This window comes from Dreissena polymorpha, chromosome 1 (genome assembly GCF_020536995.1).
Source record: "Dreissena polymorpha isolate Duluth1 chromosome 1, UMN_Dpol_1.0, whole genome shotgun sequence".
Lineage (NCBI taxonomy): Eukaryota > Metazoa > Mollusca > Bivalvia > Myida > Dreissenidae > Dreissena > Dreissena polymorpha.
Window position 1 is genome coordinate 38,300,214 of NC_068355.1, and position 18,702 is coordinate 38,318,915.

The 18,702-nt window shown below is 35.2% G+C and overlaps 2 protein-coding genes across 3 annotated transcripts; both read right to left on the reverse strand.

The window, feature by feature from the left end:
- Positions 1-1,600: 1,600 nt before the first annotated feature.
- On the reverse strand, positions 1,601-13,236 carry LOC127877346 (uncharacterized). Of its 2 annotated transcripts, none has more exons than XM_052423093.1 (2): positions 12,563-13,236; positions 1,601-7,979 (listed from the first exon to the last, which is right to left on the reverse strand). In XM_052423093.1, the coding sequence occupies exons 1-2, from the start codon at positions 12,723-12,725 to the stop codon at positions 6,115-6,117; spliced, it is 2,028 nt and encodes a 675-aa protein (XP_052279053.1). In that variant the 5' UTR covers positions 12,726-13,236; the 3' UTR covers positions 1,601-6,114. The 2 variants fall into 2 exon arrangements, with proteins under 2 accessions (XP_052279053.1, XP_052279059.1); XM_052423099.1 differs by lacking the exon at positions 12,563-13,236 and adding an exon at positions 12,156-12,235.
- Positions 13,237-14,278: 1,042 nt separating this feature from the next.
- Positions 14,279-17,865, reverse strand: LOC127865028 (uncharacterized). Its single transcript, XM_052404896.1, has 2 exons — positions 16,661-17,865; positions 14,279-14,985 (listed from the first exon to the last, which is right to left on the reverse strand). Exons 1-2 carry the CDS (start codon positions 17,132-17,134, stop codon positions 14,458-14,460), a joined length of 1,002 nt encoding a protein of 333 aa, XP_052260856.1. The 5' UTR covers positions 17,135-17,865; the 3' UTR covers positions 14,279-14,457.
- Positions 17,866-18,702: the final 837 nt, after the last annotated feature.

Consider the following 18,702-nt stretch of genomic DNA (forward strand, 5'->3'; position numbering starts at 1 on the left):
CTTTACAATAATAATATATTTTCACAACAACCCAATTTATGGACAAGTTTCCTCATATATTGTATCCGTTCAATCATAATCTATAAGATACTATAAAAGAATATATAATCTTACAAGCTTAACCTTGATGCTAAGCAATAAAACAATCATGTATACACATTTTGTCAACAAGTCAAATTATCATTTCATACCTGCACTATTTATTGCTTAAATTTAACATAGTGATGCAACGTATTCATCTTGTTTCTTAAATGCTCAACTTGCTTAACAATTAAATTTTGGTAAACTTCATATTGCCTATTGGTTCAATAATTTTCTAAACAAATTAACATCACTTATACAATTAGAAATTTTGCATTATGTAAAACACAAAAATCAGCTAAACAAGAGCTGTCTCCATCTAAAGACATATGCCCCCCAAAAACGCTTTTTTCGAAACATAAACGCAGATTTCGAAAACTAAGCATGGACCCAAAGTTCATGATCAAGCTCAAAGGGGTCAAACTTTTTGTGCATTTGGAAAGGCCTTGTCCATATACACATGCATACCAAATATGAAGGTTACATCTGAAGCGACATAGAAGTTATGAGCATTTTTCAAAACCTAAACGCAAAAGTGTGACGGAAGGACAGACAGATGGACAGTGTGATCACTATATGCCCTTCTTGGGGGCATAAAAAGGCCACAATGGCGCAAACCAAAAATATGTTTTTTGATGCATAAATTGTATTTGAATAAAACATATCTCAAGATAAAGAAGCACTGCTTGCAGATATGTCACGCTATTTTTTTTTTATCCCAAGAGAACGTTTAATCATTTCCACACCACAATTGACACATAACTATTCACAGCATCATAGCATATATGAAATCAAAGCGCTGAAGGCACTGAAGTTGTTTGCTATTGCATAATATTAGACGCAACTCAGTTTGTTATAGCTTTTTATATTGCAAGTTTGAAATGAACACAACCCATTCAAATTTATAAAGAGTGTGTCTTAAACCACAGGTCGAGATGTTTATCCTCATATTTATGTTATAGAGATAACTTAGACAAAATAACAACAATATGTCTCTTTTTTCTTCACAATTAGTTGCTGCACTGGCAACCATCTTTAGAATTTGGGTTTCCTTGCAACAGAATAACAAGCCTATAATCATGTTCATGTTGTGTTTTGTGTATCTTATACTTTATCTATTTTTTTTAATTATTGAGAAACAATTTTGCCCACGACATACTGTTAATGCAGCATTAAGCCCCGTTTTCCCTGAAAGCAGCCCATATGTAAAGATTTTAAGCTGTTATAAACAATAGATTGGCAAATATCGTCGCACAAGCTCTTAAACACTAATATTGATTGCATACAGGCTTTCTGCAGTGTACCAGTGGTGAAGTATAAACAGGCAGTGGTTATCGTTCCTAGCGTGGCTAACAGCAGACCGACTTGCAGTTATCGTTCCTAGCATAGCCAACAGCAGACTGACTTGCAAAACTGCCTCTACATTAGTTGCTTTCTAACGCTCACAACTAAAAAATGACACATCATGCAAAACAATTGTTTGTGTGCAAAAAGTGTCAAATTTAAAAGCAAACAAAAATACAAGCACAACATTTTTATTTTCAAATATACTTTTTTTTCAAATTTATTTTCAAATATACTTTTTTCAAGTGCTAAGAACTGATTATTTGTTTGCCTTTTTTGCGTACAAAGAATGCTATTATATAGCTCTGATTTAAATGTTACGATGATGTAGTTTCTAGCCTGAAGTGTTTACATGCTATTACCAGTACAAGTTCAGACTATTCAAAGGTTTTGGAAAAATAGTGTTGTCAAACATACACTACTAGCTTGCTAAGGCACTGCTGCATTACAAAGCTACAAACAGAATACAATGGTTTTAAGGCAAAGAAAGCTATGCTTCATGGGTATGTAGCAACTAAGAGAGATTTGAAAATATATGCAATTTAAACTTTGCTGAAAAAACATTTTTAGACAAACTAATTGTAAAAAAAGGGAAAATGAGCAACAACTGATAAATTTTAACAACCTTGCATTATAAAGCAAAACAAAAATTCAACTTGTCTCAAAAATTATTTAACAATGTACATATGCTATGTATTAATACAACCAGAATATGAATGTGTATATCGCTGTCAAATACTTAAAATGTCACAAAAATTAATGAGGTAACATTGAACAAGATCTGTGCACCATGATCTGTGCCAAAAAGTGTACAAGATTAGTAATCAGTTTTTTAAATGTATGTTAAATTTTAGGATAATAATGTTCACTACCTTTTAACAACAACACGAGATTCAAATTGCAAGAAAGCAGTATGCTCGAGCACTCAACACCCACCTACAAATCAACCACTCCCCTCACAGAAATGTATGACTTTCTGAATATAACTCGCTATTAAGGGATACTAGTTGTAACAATTCACATAAGTATGCACAGGTTCTGAATGCCAGACATTTACTTGCATGTATAATTTTCCCCAGTAATGAAAAAAAAATGCTAATAACATACTTTGTAGGTAGTCAATACATAATGGAACTGCACACACATGCATAATAATGCGCAATGTTTATTAATGGTACCTCATATATAGGAAACAGCTCTGCCCAGGCCAACAACAAAGTGAAATCAACATTACAAACTCAAATCTCATCATATGATTTGATCTTAAACATTGAGAATGTTCATGATACTGGGCCCAGGTCTATGTTTTCTTTCACAAACTAGCAAAAAAATCAGTGTCAAAAATCAGTAAGTTGGCTGGAAGTTTCTTCCAAAACTTAATGTTGACATTAAAGGGGCCTTTTCACGTTTGGGTAAATTGACAAAATTACAAAAAGTTGTTTCAGATTTGCAAATTTTCGTTTTAGTTATGATATTTGTGAGGAAATAGTAATACGGAACTTTAACCATGATCTAAAATATCCACTACATGTGTTTTTTATGCATCTTTTGACGATTTAAAAACCTGAAAGTTATGAAGCGTTGCAACGCGAAACAATTGAATAATTTGGAGAGTTCTGTTGTTGTCGTTTTATATTTGAGCGCAGATGGCCGTTATCTAAATGGTTCATACTTTTACTCTAGGACTCCAGAGGTCAGTGGTTCGAACCCAGTTGTGGGTTACTTGTTTTTTCTTTTTTAATTTTATTCTCAATCTTTCACTGGAGCTTTTTATTTCCAATGTTTACAATTATCAATATAAAGCATTTAATGACAAACTTCAAAACATGCAAAAATCTGTGAAAAGGCCCCTATAAAAGGATAAAGCCTGAGGACATGCAATACTTATACAATTTAATTTATTGTACATGTAATACAAACAAGGGAAATACATTTCTAAGTTCAATTCACAACAGACTCACAGTTCACACTTTTCCTGGGTCAGCTGGTTTACCAATACAAGTTGCATGAACTTTTGCTAATAACTCACATCTTCCCAACTTGAATATAAAGCAGGGGAGAATTTGCCAAATCCCAAGCAAATTATATGGCCGTGTCGGGATTGAATCCATGATCTTTAGATTTAAAGTCAATTACTCTTTCGGGCTAGCCAGTCCAGTTTTTAAATAAATTAAAAAATGTAAAGAATTATTTTAACATGTACACAATAATTTAGGTAAATACATTGAAACATGAAATAAAGCCCCTTTTAATTCTATGTAATTTACTTTCATATCTCCTATTATAAACACTATTTTGTGTTTAAAAACAATTTGTTGGGAGGTCCACATAATAGTCATTTTTTATATGGAACAAAACTGGGGTAAAAATCTCAAAAACAAACAAGCAAAAACTCTCAAACAAAAACCACAGCACTGCTATAAAGTAAATACAGTCAGCTAATATCAATACTTGTATAAAATATAAGCTATTTACAAAATATTATTGTACACAATACATAGAAATGTCATACTATATAATACATTGATGAAGTGTTGTATCTAGTATTGCTAACATTAACAAGTCTATAAACATTTGCGATTCAACACATGCTTTTGAAAGACATTAGAGTTTGTAAGGAAAACGATTGTAAAGAAACAACCAGAAATACAGAAAGAATCTGTTCAACAATAATGAACAAATTGTGCTCATCACTGTAGGTTAAATAAGGGAACAATTTTGCCCATTTAACAAACATTTGAAAAAAATCAGTACTTGCTGTTATTCATCTAAATTAACTGTCACTGGAAAAAAGCATGATAGGCATTTGAAAAAGTATCTTATATCTTATATATGCTGTTCATTCATTGTTGAAACAAACCACAACTGTTTTTCCAGTTAAGCTTAACACAATCATGTCGAAATAGTTCGAAACGAAATATATCGAAAAGTTGGTTCGAAATTTAAAAGCTTACAAAAAATTGTGTACAAGAATAAAGATCATTTCACTTAATTTATTTTACAAATACATTTATGACTAATGGAATTAAGAGATTGAAGTTGTTTTCAATTGTGAATTCTGATAATCTGTACTCACACCACTAAGATAGCTGTCTGTACTCACACCACTAAGATAGATGTTCCTTATGCGAAGGATTTTTTTTAAAACTAATACAAACAAAAAGGCTCTAAGATCTAAGCCCATCATATTAGGATACAAATGTAATGATTATTGTTCATGTACACACATTTTCAGATCGAAAAAATTAATGAGCCTTGCTCTGTGAAAACGGGGCTTAATGCATGTGACTAAAGTATTGTCCAAGTTTAGCCTGTGTAGTCTCAGCAAAAATCCCATTTGGATGGAAAATGTTGTCTATGCAGACTTAACCCTTTGCATGCTGGGAAATTTGTCGTCTGCTAAAATGTTGTCTGCTGAATTTCTTAAATAAGCATTTTCTTCGATTTTTTTCAAAGAATACTATCAGAATAGCAAACAGTTTGGATCCTGATGAGACGCGGCGTCTCATCAGGATCCAAACTGTTTGCAAAGGCCTTCAAAATTCGGTTCCAGCACTGAAAGAGTTAACAAGCTAATATGGGATGACACTTTACACACATGCATTAAATGCCATTCTTCCAAAGCAGGGCTCTAATAAATATTAACATTCTATTAATCATCTCAATAAATAATATATTTTCATGAAAATGTATTATGCACCATATGCTCTAAGTTTATTTTCAAGTTGCTTAAAAAAAAGCTTTAACTCGACATACCTTAGGATATATAAGTACATGTACAAGATCAGTTCAAAACTAAAGAGGGAAAAAGAAATACCAAATACACCATTGATTTAACTTGAAATATAAAATACAATGTACATAATTCTGACTAATTCAAACGAAAAAGTTAATTATAAACAGATACATGTACAAAACCCTCCACATTGTAAATAAATTGATACTACATGTTTATCAAGAACCTATTCAAGGCAAGAAATGTACATATAATTAATTATATGCTTCATTATAGGCTTCATTAAAATATGCTACAAACTGTGCACAAACTCTACATTGTAAGCTATTTTGTAAGCAATTTTATCAGCATACAAATATTGACAAGTCATATGTATACATAAGAAATTTCAACTACAAATGTTTTAAAATTTTCAAACATTTTCCGACAACTTTTTTGTAACCATCACAAATGGTTGTACTCATAATATATTGCTGGCATATTGTACCAAGAACATATTATATTTATACATGTCCAGAATAGAAACCACTACTACATGTAAAACATTCCATTCTGCACATTCTAAAAATTACATAATTACAATTAATAAAATATTAATATTAAAAAAGTTCACCCAAACGTATTCAAAAAAATGGAAGACACAAGTATTAGTAATACATAATACACTGTACTACACATGTATAAAATAAGTGTTTTTTCCTATGCTGGTCTAAGCTGCTAGTGAAAATGTCCAATTATAAAATTAATTTCACTTCTTCCAACTTATTGATTGAATCTTATCCAAAAAAACAGTTTATAACAAAATAAACCTTTCATAACCTCCAATAAAACAGTAGAAAAAAGATTTTACATGTTTTATAAATCCACTTCAGTTTTCATGTAAGGATATCTGTCCCTACTGGCCTAGTTTACAAAAAAGTTACCATACAAACAACAAAACAAGAATAAAACACCTACATATCTTCATGGAACAGCTGAGTTGCAAGAACCTCACCCGTGACAATAGTCTGGCATCCGATTGATTTACTTTTCTTACCAGAAGATTTACTGTCAATGCCATTTTCCGATGCCATGTTTTCAAATTTTGGGGTGTCGCTGAGCACAGACCTGTTCATGTAATATTTCTCTGCCACCATGGAAAGACTGGGGCCCTCAGACTGCGAATCATCGCTCAGGTCAAGGTCATCAATGTCCCGCATTGCGGAAAGTTCTTGATGCCCGAAATTCCACACGGGTACCACTCCAGCTCCACTGGGTGCAGCGTCCGAAAACGAGTATTTGATGCCACCCACATTTACCGGTGATTGGATGACGCTAGAATCGTTCAGCTCTGGAATCATTCTTCGAATTTCCTCGTCAATATTTGCTATAGGCATTGGACTGTTTGGCGTCATGGGCTCTCGTAGAGAATCTCCAAATGGGTAGCCCAGCCGGGTTGTGACTTTGTCAATTAAATCTTCGATGGATTCGTGCTCCTTCCAGACCTTTGTTGCACGCCATCTTGCTCGACTACCCTTTGCAGCTGGTATCGAATCGAAGCACACCATTTCCCCCACTGTCAGCAACTTGTTCAGGTCATCAATCTGCTTACCAAATATGGTTCTGTCAATGAAAACATGCTCATGTTTGCCCAAGTCGATAATACCCCAAAGTTTTGCAACATGATAAACTCTTCCTTTGCCTTGCTTTCCTGCTTTGGCTGGGTTAGAGGACGGTCGACTGCCAGTTATTATGACATTCAGCCTGGCATTTTTTATAACAGATACAGTCTCATCTTCTGAGATGACAAATATGTTTGGATGACTGCAGACAAATTTCTCTAGTTCTGGTTTACTCCAGCCGATGGTATTTCTGAGACTTTCTGGTGCCTGACTAAAATGCCCAGTGAGTCCATTTAACTTCATGTCACCCTTCTTTTCAATAATGCCTTTAAGAAACATGACAGCTTTATACTCGTTGGCTGTCATAGTTGCCGGCCCCGACTTGGCACTAAGAGGAGTAGATAGGTTTTGCATGGTAAAAGACGGCGTTCTGTTTAGTGATGGTTTTGGAGAATTAGGTGGGATCTCGATAGATTTCGGGCGTCTCTTAAGCTTTGGTGTTCTCGGCTGTGAGTCAGAAAACCGTGGTCCATCGCCTACTGAGTAACGTTGGTTGGGATTGAACTGTACATCGTCCAAATCTAGTGACTCGGATGGGTTCACAACACTGTAGTTGATGTTATCTTTTAAGGCGACAAGGTCGCCACGAATGTCAAAAATAAGAGGGTGCCTCTCTAACCATTGCTTGAACTCGTTTTGAGGGCCAACACACTCTCTTATATCAGCAGAAGCTTGAGAAAGATGACCTGCAAGGCTAAGAACTGGAAGCCACTTTTCACCTTTCTTTAGTATCTTGGCTCGAAAATATTGCACAGCTTCTGTCTCTACAGAAACATCCGATGTTGTTGATGCCGGACTGCTTTCACGAAAATTCTTCCCAAGATTAGCCGTTCCGTCGTTCAAGCTTACCAAATTTCCGCTGACACAAAACAAAGACGGAAATTTCAGCAAAAACTTCTTCAAGCCTGATTCGTTGCCCCCACATGCCTGTCTCATGTCTGATGTGAAGGTTTTACTGCCAAACCTACCAGCCAGTTGACTGATGGTCAAAGGTTGTCCAGAGTTCATTAAGATCTCCAGAAAGTACAACATTGCTTTGTGTCCTGGTTCGTCCGCCATTTCTCCGTCTGAGTAAAACACAGGTGAGTCAATTGGCTGCTGATAGGTCTCGGATGGTATTGAGGTGTGTCTGGGATAGCTTGGTGTAAAGCCAATACCTAAAAGTGCAAAAAGGTGTGATAAATTAAATGTAAATAATAAATTTGAGATTCTTTGAAACTATATTTTTAAAGCTGTCACTGTGTTTATCTATTCAATCTGCGAAACTATTTAGATTGTAGTTGCTTGATCCAACTCATTACTTACCTCAAATTAGATTTTACTGCCAGCAGTAGAAAATATTATAGTACGGACAGAGAATACAGAAAAAAGAATATTTTGAAAGAAATAATAATTAAGCAACTAGTTTAATATCAATGCATAAATACATGTTTAATAATTTTCAAGTGAAAATAGTTTTCAAAGCATGTTGATGTCTTCCAGTTTTTACTAAATACCTTCTCTAAAGGGCTCAGTTATTTGTATTTATTAATTCTATACATATATAAATGTATATACACGCAGTCCTGTTATGTGCGTTTGTGGCTTCGACCCTGTTGTTTGCCTTATACAGGGGTTACTCTGTATGTTTATTGTATCACAAGCACATTAAAACTGGACATTGAAGTAAGGAGTAGTACATGTATAATAAAGGTTTAAATAGAAATGAAGAATAACATTATACAGGGGTCTCTCTATACAGGGATGTGAGAAAACTATCAAACATTAACTGCACTTGGATTTTAAACAGGTGTGAAGAAATAAATTTTGTTGGCTTGAATTTAAATAGGTTGCTTTACAGGTATTGTTTGGTCATGGATTGACTTGAAAACCCCAGTTATGCAAAAACGTGCATCCTGTGGACTCTCAATTTTGTTTCCAACAAGAGTCATTTGTCAAATTTATGCGTACAAAAACGCTTGATAATTTTTTTTTGTGAGCCCTGATTGCCAATTGGCACATACAAAATCTAAGTAAATTAAGGAAAATATATGTATAGACACATAGAATATTCAACAGGGCTCCTTCTGTTACTCTTACATTCTCCCTTGGGACTTTTTTCAAGTAAGAGTCTCACTCTCAGGACTCCAGCTTTTTAAATCCTTGTGATACACAGTGCTCCAGCTAGGCCTTAATCAAAGGGCGCCGCACCCTGCCCTCCTGAACCTCCGCCTTACCCCCCCCCCCCCCCCCCCCCCCCCCCGAACCTCCGCCCTGCACCCCCCCTCCCCCCCCCTAAAAAAAAAAAAAAATAATTTTTTTTTACATATGATTATTCATAAATCTCTTATTACATTGTAATTACTTTAATCCTCATTGTAGACATTATATTTGAATGGTTTAATTATAATGGGAATAATACAATTATTTATAACATATAAATTAACATGCAATTGGAAGCATTCCAGAAACACCCGCGCACTCGTACGTGCCCTTTTGACAAAATACTGCGCGTCGAAAGTGCCCTTTTGACAAAATACTGCGCGTCGAAAGTGCCCTTTTGACAAAAAGCCCCCCTGCCGTTTTCAAATCCTAACTGGAGCACTGTGTTTCCTTGTACAAATGTAGTAAATAAAAAGGAAACAGGGTTAAAGGATTTCTTTCTTGGTTTATAAAAGATGAAAATACAGTTGCAATGTTGTGCTTAGATCATATTAGTTTGACAGTTTCCGGTCTTTTCTCCGCGTGGACGTTTCTCCCCTGGTCTTTTCTCCGCCTAAACCCTAGACATTTCTCCTCCCAACATTTTTTTAATTATCTGTATATTTAGGTAGGAGAAAATGATGTATGTGATTGAAGAATGTCTGAATGTTTAATGAAGGAGCAATTAAGTTATACCAATAAATGTTGTTATTGCGTATTCAGTGAGTAGTGTTACAGCGCTTCCGTTAGTGGACGTCCGGGCGTAAATTACGCCCGAAAACGGCAGTCGTACGTCCATTATGCAAATGGTGGAAGTCCCTTGGATGTCTGATAATCCGCATGTACGCTATTTTCTTATACACAACACGTACACATGTCAACAGATAATCGGGTTATTCAGACCATTAACTCCGCCTAAGAGCTACTGTGAATTTCTCAGCGAGTGGCCAATATTGATTTTTCCAGCTGTCAATCAAAGTCTTCTTGGTAAGTGCATCAGCCGATCGGCGCTCAGGCAGTCGAATACACGCAGACCAGGGATCATATTTTCTCGCAACATCAATCGGTCCGGATATAAATGGGGAAAAGTATCCCAAAATGTATATCCGAAATCATGACAAATTACGTTAAAATATATACCATTGATTTTGCCATTCATGAAGGTGGTATAATACATGTACAAGTAAAATTCCCTTAGGCAGTTTTCTCAACTGGTTTTATCATTTGGTATTTCATTGTTGTTTCGTGTGCTGTTTTATCAGACTTTTTTCAAAGTTGTCAATATTATTAATCTGTATAAGTCTATACCGATGTTTTAAATTGTTGTCGACTCGATAATAGCTTACAAACATGCACTGAACCAAACAAACGTCTGTGCGTAGGTTGGCTACTGACAACAACAACCAAATATTTAATAAACAATGTGTTGTCAAATAACCCACGGCCGATAGTTTAGATGCGTAGGGATTTAATCACGAGAGCGAAGCTTTTGAAACCACGCATCTAATTTTCCGGTCGTGAGTTATTCAACAACAAGTATAAAGTACACGAATTATTTCGATTCTAACACGGTTTTACTAAAGATTTATTCAATGTATATTATTTTCCTTGTGTACTATTTTATGTGAAGTACCGCCCATAAAAATAACTTTCGGCTGTTCTGTCGATCAGATCCACGACTTTCATTCATAATTATATTAACGGATTATTACGCTGGTGGAAAATGTATCGGCATGTTTTGTTTAGTTACAGCGTGTGCGTTCAGACGCGTCTTTTCGGATGCGTCTTTAATCCGCTGTTCACAAGTTTTTGGTTCTTGGTCTGACGTGCAATAAATCGGTCCTGACCGGTTAAGAGACTGCAGCGAATGGTTTATCACATCTTATCCAGATAAGAATGTCATAAGGGTGTGTTAGCATGTACACTGTGTAATCGATTTCATGACATGAGAATTTTAATAGCAAATAGAATCGGACCGACTGTTTGGGATTTTCAATCGGTCTTTCATGACCCCAATCCGTCTAGGACCGACAAAACCGAAAAAATATGATCCCTGACGCAGACCCCAAGTGAAGCTGTATACAATAATATTAGCGACCTCTGCGTTATGAAGTTTTTATTCAGCAACCAAATATTTTAGCCAACGCTTTCCCCGAGGAAGAATGACGTTATGTTGTACATGAAGTTTAATTTTCGCATGATTTTCACCTGTTCACCAAAATACACGAGAAATGTTTATTTGTTGCTAGAATTTTCGTAACTTTCCATGAATAATAAAATCTGGAAATGATTTCGGGTAACACGTTTGATTATACGCAATTGAAAATAAGCAGTCTGCAAAATTAACCCATCGCCTGATCGCCAATGCGATGACAAATCGGCTCTGGTGATAAAAAAAAATTGTCTATCGATCGCCTGATTTGCGATGAAAAAAAATCTTAAAATACAGTTTGGAAATAAACAAACAAATAATCAATTCTCGAAAATTCGTTCGCGTGCGCGATCATTTGAGAAGGAATTTAATAGTCTAAATCGGGACTTCAAAATATATGTCTAGGACGTCCAAAATTTTAGGTTTGGAAGTCAGGACTTCCAACTTTTAAAAGCTAACGGAAGCGCTGGTGTTATTTTTAATTAAATTTTGTTGTAAGTCTATAAGACTATGAAAGAAATAGTAATATAGTGACATTTTATTTTATTTTAAGTTTCTGTTTTAGTTTATAAGTTAACAACTCAACATTTAAATGACTTGATGTTATTAAATAAAAAATGATAAACTTCTTTTCTCTATTGATAATTCAATCAGTGACTAATCAAGAATATCAATAGAGGTGTTACAAACAGCAGATTAATCCCCCAAGTATGAAATATATGTATTGGGGGGAGAAAAGACTAGGGTATTAGGAGGAGAACAGACTAGGGGGAGAAATGTCCAAGGGGGAGAAAAGACCAGGAGGAGAAAAGACCTTACACCAGTTTGACACCGGTGCAGACTTGACCGATTACTCATTCATTCATTCTGACATTCATCAATCAAATGCCAAACGAATGTATAAAATTGCGTTCTTTGCAAAATAATCTTCACATCGACTATTTAACCAGCAGAGAAAAGTTTCAGTAACAAATGCAATTATCATTCGGTCTATAAATACCTAAAAACGGCTTGCTTTATTCATATGGACTGCTAACTTAACAGTCCGCCATCTTGGGAAGAAATAATTGTGCTAAAGGCGATTCAACACCATATTATTTAGGTTACACTACATAATAACATGTTTACACGTCAAACGGACAGTCATCGATTGAGCATTATATTAGCAAGCATATTGTAATGGCATTTTAATAACTTTCAACCCTTTATACCAATAGATTGTAACGATTTATCCTTAAATTACTGCTTAATCCCATCAAATATTAAATGTAAGTCACAAAGCCCAAATGCCCCACCATAAAACAAGTGTCGAACAAAATGTTTCAGCAGTATCTTATATGGGACTCAGTCGAAATGTAAGTAAAATCACAACTGCATAACAAGGCCAATGCTTCTTATATTTAATACCTTGTCGGTACTTCGCCGGTGGTGGAAACTTGAAAACCGTATCATCATCGCTGTCGTCGTCGTCATCTTCGCCAGGCACGATGGTGAAAGGATTGGGGTCGATATTTATGTTCCTGTACAATTCGAACATAGGAATGTCCTTCATATTCCACGACGCACTCATTGCAAGAGCGTTTGCAGATTGACAGATTTAAGTGTAATTATAATTAATAATCCGCGCAACTGAATATTGCAAAGATCGGCAATAAACAGATTGTCAGAAAGAAAAAACGTTTTTGAATAAATTATAAATCTATTTACAACTCACATTTCCAAACCAAAACAATTTTAAACAGACTAAAACGTAACAGCATGCGACAACACTGTTCCACTTCATATCTTGTGTCTGTGGGAAATGACACACATCGACCGACTTGCGGTCCGTTATGTTATATAGTTAGCAACTTATCAGTTGAAGGCCTCTAAAACAACGACAAATCGCACCTGACATGGCAGATAGCACGGGGCAATTGCGATGTGCGATACTTCCTTTACGTCGCTTTTAGTATTATATAGTTAACAGAAATTCGTCTAAGGGTCACCAAGTCTGGCGCATTAGGAAACCTTTTAGCTTATGAAACCCATATATATATATTCACTTGGAGACTAGCTTTTCCAACGCATCACGTAATCATATCAATATAGCTCACTTATTTTTGAACGAATTGTGTTGACATTTGGACCAAGAATAATTCATCACATATATGATAATTCTTGAATTTTTTTAATTGAAATGGAAAAACAACAAAATATCGAACTTAGCAAATTATAAACGTCTCTTTAAAAGTCAAATTCGCAAACTCGTACCACGTATATAATAACAATGTGAAAAGTAAAACGAATAAACATACACGTCCGAATAACTGACCGGCTTAATTGCAACATGCCGATTGAGCCGTTGCGCTCCTGAATATTCATACGAGCCATATTGTTTTTCTTTAATTTATGTTATGTTTTTCATAAGTAAAAAAACACCTAGAATTATGAAATTAAAATTAAATTGGAATAACATGTATATCGCGTTTTACTACACTTGTTGACTTTTTTAACGCAACACTTTCAAAACTTACATATCTCAGTAATAAGTAAATATTTTTTATTTAAAATTGCACATGTGATCATTTGACTACATTATGTGCAAGCTAACGATAAAATCATTCATCTGTGACGATTGGACGCTTCAGCAAGTGGGGAAGGTATCCTGCAAAATGCAAAGTGCGCTACTGAATATTCATACGAGCTATATTGTTTTGTAAATTCACTTTATGTTTTCCTTGTGTAAGAACCCACCTAAAATAACTAATTGAAATAAAACTAGAATTATATCGCGTTTCACCGTTTCCAAGTGCAAAAAATATGGAACCACACCTACCCACGTGCTAAAGCGTCCAATCGTCACGGATGAATGATTTTATTGTGAGCTTGCATAGAATGTAGTCAAATGATTGTATGTAAAATTTTAAATCAATATCTTTACTCATTACTGAGATATTCAAGTTTGAAAAGTGATGCGTTAGAAAAGTCCCCAAGTGTATTTAGTTGACTTTTTTATTGGAGCATGGATGTACATCCAGCGAAAACAGATTATTGCTACTGAAAGTAATATCGGGTATTTTTAAATAATTAAAAATACATGCATGTAAATGCCATTCTAGTCGTATCTACAACATAAAGCGATTAATATCTAGATATTTATTCAAATTCAAAATATGACAATTTAATTACCTGCATGTTTTTCTACGTCAAGATACATAGCAAAACATTAATATACGGAAAAACTGAAATATAAATGTAAAGTGTTCATGTTATTGACTAGTTTCTTAGAAAATTGAAAATGCTGGCCACTATTCAAATGATTAATTGACAGTTTCTAGATTAATGTCAAACGAGGAGCTTCTACAATAAACTAAATGCAATTGTGCCACTATCAACACCGCGGCCACAGATAGCGGCGCGAAAAGACCGTAGTATGAATTCAGATTCAAACAGAACCCTATCACACAACCGAGAGACAAAACTGTCAACAATGCAAGCAAGGCGATGCGAATAACCGCAACGGCCCTGCGTGGGGGCGACGGAGACGTTCTCTTTACAGTATCCGCTTCCTCCAAGTTGGTAACGTATCGCTCGATTTGCGAATCCATGCGGTTTTCAGAGCGGTCGATCTTCTCCGCATTAGTTACTTCCTCGACGTCGAAGTACCAGCCGACTTGCAGACCGTTGATGTAGGCGACCGCCGTCGAGAAGTAGCACATGACGACGTATTGAAGGGGCATCACGAGTCCGTTGGTAGCTAGGAAATCCGTCGTCTTACCGATCATAGCGATCAACACGGATCCAGTAGCCTGACCAATCGTCGACTGCAGCCTCATGTTGAGAATCACCTGGAAACATAGTTCAAAGGGACTTTTCACAGTTTGACAAAATGACAATTAAAAATGTCATTTATTAAAAAAAATCAAGTATGCACTAAAGTTTAACAAGCGAATAACATTCCTGAATACGAACATTGTTAGAAACAAGTGTTCGTTTATATAATTGGCAATCGTCATTCGATATTGTAAGAATTATAAACGTTTGTAACGCTTTTCATCGATATATTAGAGAAATAAAAAAATGCGTATAAAGACACTGGGTTTTAGCTCTATTTCAGGTTCAACGCGTGCGTGGTGAGTTCGATCCCCAGAGCAGGCAACTAATTGTCCCTCGATATTCTTATTATTTAAACTTTTCCAAACATTACAGTTTTTTATAGTAAATTAATTAAATGATATTTTCAAAAATATGAACATATCTGAAAAGGTCTATTTAATAAGATATTCAAACAAAACTTAAACTATGATTCATTTAAGAACTTATCAATTACGGTTCGAATCTTCCCACTCGTTTAAGCAAGCCATCAAAACCCACTTAATGGCCAGTTGATTTTATCAGTCATTTTAACTTGGTTTTAATTATTGTACCTGTTTTATTCCAATTTTAGTTATAAAATGACCATGTTTTACTTTACTACATATTGATCTTAAATAATTGTATATTTTAAATAATATGTAATGTCTTTAAAGTAGTTGCATTAAAGTATGACTGACACATCTGGGATGCAACATCAAATGTGATACTCATAAACATGTGATATATACAATGTGATCTCATTAAGCATTCCTAACTGAACTAGTACTTTTGTGCTTACATGGTAATTACCATTGATACAAGTAACATGACTTTCTGTGGCATGCTGTCAATATCTGGGACCACAATGGAAATAAGTGAAATCATTTTCATTTGTGTGTGTTATCCCTGGCAATGGTTAGCATTTCATGGTTATTATTTATTTATTTGATCTTTTATTTGTTATATTATGCCATGTATTACTTAGTCATTCATCAGTATTTGTAAGTATGCATCTATTTGTTTGTATTTTACCATGATGTGTGTATCAGTGCCAAAATAAACACTACAACTACGACCTGAAGATACGGTGTGATACAGAATATGTGAACGATTTTAAAGAAAACTACTTTATAAGAAAGGTTTTAGGTAAAAAATATAATGATTTAGCTTAACGGAGCGAAACATATGATTATAATGGACCAGTCAGCATAGCCCACACTCAACAAAGTCAAATAAACAAAATGCTTATTACGTCATACAATTTATATTTAATACATTTTTTAAACATTTAATACGACCTTCAAACCTTATAAAATAACATATGTACTGGTAAATTAATTTTCCGAAGTATGTAAACATAGTTAATTTTGTTTCAACTATCACAACTTCAGTACATTAAGTTCATACACTGACCTTAGATAAAAAAGAAGATAAGAAACACAAATAATAAAAAGAGCATGTTTTACACTACGGTGTACTGGAATGACATCAACGGAATGTTATTATAATGACCTGCGGAAATGTCTCGATGCACCAAAGCGTGACGGAATGTTATTATAATGACCTGCGGAAATGTCTCGATGCACCAAAGCGTGACGGAATGTTATTATAATGACCTGCGGAAATGTCTCGATGCACCAAAGCGTGACGGAATGTTATTATAATGACCTGCGGAAATGTCTCGATGCACCAAAGCGTGATGGCGGCGTACTCTGCAAAATCTTGAACAGGAAGTAGAAGCTCAACGACAATAAGTGCACCCCATATAAGACCGCACACGGTCGAGTACACAATTTTAAACTTCCGCTTGTGGGTCCCGTATATCCAGAACTGAAGCAGAAGGACGAACTCCAAAACCGGCATATATACGGCGCTGATTTGCGAATACAGTGGCAACTTCAAGTACCGAAAGACGAAAAACACGTTTATGAGGGACGCCGTGAAATTGGCGGTGGCCCACAAAACGCTTAAGCCGCGAACCGATTTCCGCCGAAAGTTTTTCCAGACTTGCGGAAGAAGAACTATGAACCATATGGCCGTGCTGCAGAGTCCACAAATGTTTCCCGCCATGCAGGTCCACCGGGGCCAGTTCGGTCGACAGTTCACCTCTAGCAGACCGTGTGAGCCGTTGGAATCGGCCATTATTTTTAACCTTGACCGATGTAACTATTAAAGCAAGTTTACAAATCAAAATACGTTATCTTCATTGCGGACTCCTTGTCAGGATAAGCACTGTGTTTATCTTTCAAAATCTGCAATGCCGTTGAACAGAAATACTTTAACACACTATGGCTAGTAAATGTTCGACCAGTTTTGCTCACTACTAGATGTAGGCCTTAAACGACCATTAATACATTAATTTTAGGTCTTATATCCCGTCACCGCTATGCTTCCTTGTTTGTGTTTATAGTATATTTATATTATAGTTTATAATAACTGTTTCCAGTAACGCGTAATAATGTTAATACTTGTGTACACTTTTCAATTTCCGAAAATAGAACACTGTACTTTCGTTTGCATGCGTTATCTATAATATATATAGCCGGTAAACGATTATGAACTCCACTTCCTCAAGGTTAAGCAATAACATAGCGACGTATCTTAAATGGGTAGGAATAATTATGGGTTTAAGGCAAAATGCAAATTTGTTCAAATTTCTATTAAAATTTGATTGTTAATGCCTAAATAAACACTCAAAGGGTTGTGCATTTGAATTGATATATAATTTAACCCTATGAGATGTACACAGATGTTTAAATCCTTTTTAAATCCTTATATTTTTTTTAACGCAACTTTAATTAAAATATACATAGTTTTTATGACTGCAAAAATACAACAGACACGCAACAGCATACAGCATACATCTGCGATATCATTGATAAAAATGATACCAAATGCGATGCACAATTATATGAGTACTTAGATAAAAACGATGCACATCCATGTCACACAGATAAACAGCTTGACTCGAGCGCACAACGTGAACGTGGACCGTTATAAAACAACAGCACCGCCACAACTTTGTTGCGAAGAAAACAATAGGCAAAATTACGGGGGTCATATTGCACGCCGGGTATGCGAATACTTCGTTTACGGATGGCACTTCACTTACAGAGAACAACAAACGCCACGCGCGAGAGGTGAGTTCTTCAGCTTTTTTGTATTTATGTTCTGTTTATTTGGTTTTTAGACACAGAACATTGTTTGGGTGATTAATGGTATAGCACTTCGTATTGCGAAGAAAGAAATTCGCGGAAAAACGGTGAATTATTTAAAAAAAAAAAGATAAAATTTCATCGATAATCAGCATGAATTGAATGATCAGTACATATTTAAACAAAATAAACATACTTGGAAATAAATCAAGAACGTGCTTACTATTCGAAATAAAAGATCAATATATCCAGTAATGTTACAACATGTTACATTTTAGTTTACTAATGTATTTGAGAAAATTCAAATGTTTTAAGAGTCGCATGCACATTTTTCATCTGCACTTCGTTTACCGATCATCTAAAAAACAATGGCACTTCGTTTCCTGACATCTAGACACTTTTTTTCCAGATATAACACACTCGTATTTTTTGAATCAAAAATGCAGAATTCGCTGTGGAATACTGTTAAAGTAAGCAGGCAATAAATAAAAATGTATGTACTTAGTACGCAAATAAAAAACGATTAACCGAAGCATGTTCTTATCCCTTTGAAAT

Bases quoted from the DNA above. Each gene is read 5' to 3' on its own strand.
- LOC127877346 (XM_052423093.1), bottom strand. From the start codon at position 12,725: ATGAGTGCGTCGTGGAATATGAAGGACATTCCTATGTTCGAATTGTAC. The intron at 7,980-12,562 runs GTATTAAATATA...TTGCACTTTTAG, and splicing joins ACCGGCGAAGTACCGACAAG to GTATTGGCTTTACACCAAGC.
- LOC127865028 (XM_052404896.1), bottom strand. From the start codon at position 17,134: ATGGCCGATTCCAACGGCTCACACGGTCTGCTAGAGGTGAACTGTCGA. The intron at 14,986-16,660 runs GTCATTATAATA...CTATGTTTCCAG, and splicing joins GCATCGAGACATTTCCGCAG to GTGATTCTCAACATGAGGCT.